The sequence below is a fragment of the Alosa pseudoharengus genome, unplaced genomic scaffold (genome assembly GCF_046254945.1).
Source record: "Alosa pseudoharengus isolate Yale_2024_CS ecotype anadromous, Long Island Sound unplaced genomic scaffold, YU_APseudo_1.1 YU_APseudo_1.1_scf_14, whole genome shotgun sequence".
NCBI lineage: Eukaryota > Metazoa > Chordata > Actinopteri > Clupeiformes > Clupeidae > Alosa > Alosa pseudoharengus.
In genome coordinates this window covers 31,341,108-31,346,107 of record NW_027468609.1, presented here as the reverse complement: position 1 = coordinate 31,346,107, position 5,000 = coordinate 31,341,108, and the positions used below count along the sequence as shown (strand labels likewise).

General features: G+C 42.2%; 1 protein-coding gene across 1 annotated transcript in view; it reads left to right on the top strand.

Moving 5' to 3' along the window:
* Positions 1 to 5,000, top strand: part of dnai1.2 (dynein, axonemal, intermediate chain 1, paralog 2) — a 34,024-nt gene that overhangs the window by 21,171 nt on the left and 7,853 nt on the right. The window contains exon 18 of the mRNA XM_076283434.1: positions 1 to 49. This exon is cut by the window's left edge and continues 137 nt beyond it. Within this exon, the coding sequence (XP_076139549.1) occupies positions 1 to 49 (49 nt within the window). The remainder of the gene's footprint in view (positions 50 to 5,000) is intronic.

Below are 5,000 nucleotides of genomic sequence, written 5' to 3'. Positions count from 1 at the left end.
CTATGTCAACAGCCTCAAGCTCTCACCCAATCTACGCAAGAAGCCAAAGGTAAGCAGGCCATGGTCAAAATGGTCATCCAATGACCAATACACTGTCCATTTTTGCTCTCCTATCAAAGTCTGTCCATGTTTTGTTATTCTTTCTCTTCCTTTTTTTCTTTGTTGCCATGTGACTGGATTTTAATGAGCACTGGACTTTCAACTGGCCTTATTCTGAGAATTCAATAACACTGAGTCGATTTGTTTTGTTTTCGACTTTTTCGGCTTTTTTTTTTTCCTTCTTTGCTCTGGTCCTGAGTGTGTCAGCCTTGGTCCTCTTATTACTGTGTACATTTAATTACCTTTCCCACGTAAAAGTCAACACGACCTGTGTGACATGGTGGCTTGTTTTTTCCACTGCTGACAACCACACAATGGAGAGAAGTGATTGCTCCATGGTGCGCTGGTCGATGAGGTTGCTCAGTTCCCCCGAGAGTATTATTGAGGCGATTCATCAGCAAGTGTGTCCATTGGGCGTCACCTGTAATACACACTCACACACACACACACACACACACACACACCTGTCACACTTAGGCAACCGGATTGAACTTCATTGATTGTAACACAAGTAAATGGAGAATAGAGGATATTGGACAGACCAATATGGCAGTATCAGTTGCACACAACGATACGAAACACCATTAGTGGATTTTGAGAAGGTAGTTTAGAGCAAATTCATCTTTGTATTGACAAGCTAAATTATGATCTGCTCCTTTTTACTTTAAAAACACTCTGTTGGAGGTAATGGCATTGGAAAGGCAATATACTGTACATCACAGCCACAACAGGAGTGCCTCAAGGCAACATCTGGCTTTTTTCCTGAGCTTTTTCAGAAACTCGTAGCCATTACTGAAATACAGTAGCAGGATAACCTACTAGCATCAGAGCACATGGTATTTGCCTTTGCAGATTACATTGCACATCAACACAAGCTTGGTAGGGATCTAAAGATATTGAGGAAACTCAGTCAGAATAATATTAATGTTAGAACATGAAATGTTCAAAACAACAAAAAGTTCAGTGATTCACCGTAAACATTTCATGTAGTCAACCCAAACAATTAATCTTGTTAATTTGCACATTCACAACTTTAAGCATTTTCAAATCTGTTTTTATTTTCCCTTTTTCGACATTTTCATTCTTTCTTCTTTAAAAGAATGCTGCCTAAAGGTGCTTAGACAAGTCCCCGTGATCTCAAAACAGTGTTTCCATAGATTCCTCCCTTTGTTTTATTTCACTGCAAAGCCCTGCTGCAGCATTAGTTACTGACACGTGAGCCGGAACAACCCCAGCTATTTTAAATAATCCAAATGGAAATTTGGCTGACAAGCCCATTGCAGCTGGTATACAGGCTAATGACTAAAGGTGTTATTGAGCAATTAGCGCAGCAATGGCTTCGGCATCTCTGTTTCACTCTCTCTTGCCATTCCCAATGGCATATCTCTGGCCACCTGCAGCCTCCAACTCTGTGTGTGTGTGTGTGTGTGTGTGTGTGTGTGTGTGTGTGTGTGTGTGTGTGTGTGTGTATTTCAACTCTAATTCATTAGAGTTACTGTTTTCCCCGCTTCACCGGGAGCCACCTCGTGATTTATCACCGACAAACACTCCCCCCGCTGCCGCCCGCTAACGAGATGCACCCAGCGTCTTCCTGTCACTCAAGCGGCTATCATTCCTCCCATTTTACCTCTTTAATTCCCTTTCTCCATTCCTCCCTCTCTCTCTCTGTCTCCCTCCTTCCTTCCTCTCTCTCTTTATCTCTCTCCCCCTCTCTCTCTCTCTCTCTCTCTCTCTCTCCCTCTTTCCCTCTCTCTTTGTCCCCCTCCTTCTTTCCTCTTTCTCTTTATCTCTCTCTCCCCCTCTCTCTCTCCCTCCTTCCCTCTCGCTCTTTCTCTCTCTCGCCCTCTCTCCCTCCCTCGCTGTCTCTGTGCATGTGTTTGTCTTTCTCTGGGCGTCTCCTCCCCTGCTCTGGAAGATAACAGGGGGGATAGGAAAGTTGTTTGTTTGTTTGTCTCCCGGATTGGCAGTTGGGAAATGTTTGCCTCGCGCAGAGAGAGAGAGAGAGAGGGAAGCATCCTCGCGTTGTGCTGGCGGCTTGGCCGATGACTCACGGGGCTTTGTGGCCGAGTCAATCTTGAGAAAGTGTTGCGGATCAAGGGCTTCATCACCTGTGCGTCTGGGTGGATGAGGTGTGAACTGCATGGAGGACCAGGGCACACAGTTATTCCGCCGCTTTGACCCCGAAGTCTCCACCTGACAACCCCATAATGTCCTGTGGGCCTCGGCTCTTCTGCAGTCACAGTGTGTGCAGCACATTTTCTGTCTTTTTTAATGTGAATTTGTGTTTTGCACGTTGTAAGTTTTGTAGATTAGTTAGTAACTCAGTGTAAGCAACCTTAAAGGAGAATTCCGGTGTGATATTGACCTAAAGTGTGTTGAAACATGATACCGAGTGTGAACGCATGTCTCATAGCCCATCTCGGCTTGTCCCCTGCACTCCAAAATCTGGCGCTAGTTAGCCGATGCTACCAACAGCTTTTTCAATGGTGGTGCTTCGGCATCGGGCTAGCCATGCAAATAAATCACTGTTTTACACCATTTACGAGGCTCAATGTATCTCCACACTTCATTGGTAGACTTCCGAGGGCCCTGACATTTAAAACGAGACATTGAGAACTTTAAAAAAAGCACTGGTAGTTTACTTACAAGATGATTTATGCAGACAGTATCTTCACGAAGTTTAGCGTTTGCAGCCATCTTCAATTTAGTCACGATAAGTCGAGCGAAGAGTAAGAATGACCAGGTATGATAAGGCAGGGCTCTACGCTAACATTTTTTTCCAGGAGCACTTGTGCGCCCAAGTTAAAAAAATTAGGAGCACAGACAAAAATTTGGGCGCACAGTCACTTCTGTACTTAACTTACACATAATCTAACATTACACTGCAGCTAACAGTTAAACGTGCCAGTGCACCAATTGCGAATATTAAGAATGCCTGACAGCATTTAGGCTACAGGAAACAGGATTTTAAATTTTAAGTCTGTTCTATTTTCCTACATTTTGTTAATGTAAAATAATATAATACATTGCCATATTTGCATTTAGCCTGTATATCAAGTATCCTGCCAAATGTAGGCTAATTTATTTAGCTAATCCAAATATGCCCATGGTGACCTATCTGACTGCATATTGCCTAATACTACTACTAAAACAGTCCGTTTTCTCTTCCACAAAACCCAACATAGGCTATCAAAGATATATATATTTTTTATTCTTTATATCTGCATTGATGGGGGCAGTAGGCAAACGTTAGGCCTACTTTCGTTTTGCACTTCAGGTTGTATTCGGTGTAAACAAACAATCATGCGTGGAAGCCTGGAGTTGTCAGTAGCGTTCTACCTTTGAATAAAATGGGAGTATTACGGGAGGCTACTTTTGTGCCTCTTCGCTACAGCTATATTTTGCATATCGTCCCCTTAGAATTATAAGGTTCTATCTGACATTTTTGTCAAAATTGAGTTATTGACATATTCTTATTCTGTGACACCTTAAGAAGATGAGGTGAGGTGTTTCTTGTAGTTGTATGCATTTTTGGACATTATATTTGAAGAGGTTTGTTCCACTTAGCAGTATAACTCTATGGAATTATAAAACTTTGAAGCTCAATATCTCAGAACTACTCAGAACGTAGATAGAACCCTATAATTCTAAGGGGACGATATTGCAGCCAATACATCAACTGGGATAAAAGGCATGTTAGGTTACCTTTTTTTCTCTCACTGCATTCTCAGAATCTCATCCTGTTCCTCCTATATCCGATGAATTCGGTGGATAGAAGAACTAATTTTTTCAATCTTTGCATCTTGGCTGGCTAGTCTAACTTTCCGCTTTTTCTGCGCGCTCTTGGATTTGATAGAAGCGACTACTAGCGAGTCACAACGCGAAATTGCTCACGTTGATGGAAGGTGTAGTTTTTATGCTGCATTCGCAACGTGATTCTATGTTGCAGTGACAAACATTGACATGGTTAGAAGTCATTCGCACCAGTGCGCCTAAATATTTTTTTGCACTCGCACGCCATCATTTTTACTCGCATGTGCGAGTGAAATGGGCGCACTGTAGAGCCCTGTAAGGGATCAGATTCCAAAAATAATTCAGTGGAAATGCATGGATTCCAGTTTCTTTCAGTAGCAGCAACTGAAATCCATGCATTTCCACGGAATTATTTTTGGAATCTGATCCCTTATCATACCTCTTCATTCTTACTCGTCGCTCGACTTATCGTGACTAAATTCAAGATGGCTGCAAATGCTAAACTTCGTGAAGATACTGTCTGTATAAATCGTCTTGTAAGTAAACTACCAGTCCATTTTTAAAGTTCTCAATGTCTCGTTTTAAATGTCAGGGCCCTCGGAAGTCTACCAATGAAGTGTGGAGATACATTGAGCCTCGTAAATGGTGTAAAACAGTGATTTATTTGCATGGCTAGCCCGATGCCGAAGCACCACCATTGAAAAAGCTGTTGGTAGCATCGGCTAACTAGCGCCAGATTTTGGAGTGCAGGGGACAAGCCAAGATGGGCTATGAGACATACGTTCACACTCGGTGTCATGTTTCAACACACTTTAGGTCAGTGTTTCTCAAACGTTTTTTCTGAGGACCCACTTTTTAAAAATGACAGACTGTCGCGACCCAACTCGTGACTGTGGTAGTTAACAAACTAGATCAGTTGTTCTCAAACTTTTTCTTTCATTCCCCACTTTGATCAAGGGGGCATTCTCGAGCCCCACCTGTCCCTCATCGCTCTAAGAAAGTGGTAGGTCAAGCTTAAAATTGTCAAATTTATTGAAATAATGACAAGTTCTGAATATATCCTCTTCAACAAAGTTAAAATCAGCTGGTGCTGCAGATATAATAATAAATAAATACATAACACACATATTTCTGTTTTCCAGCAACAT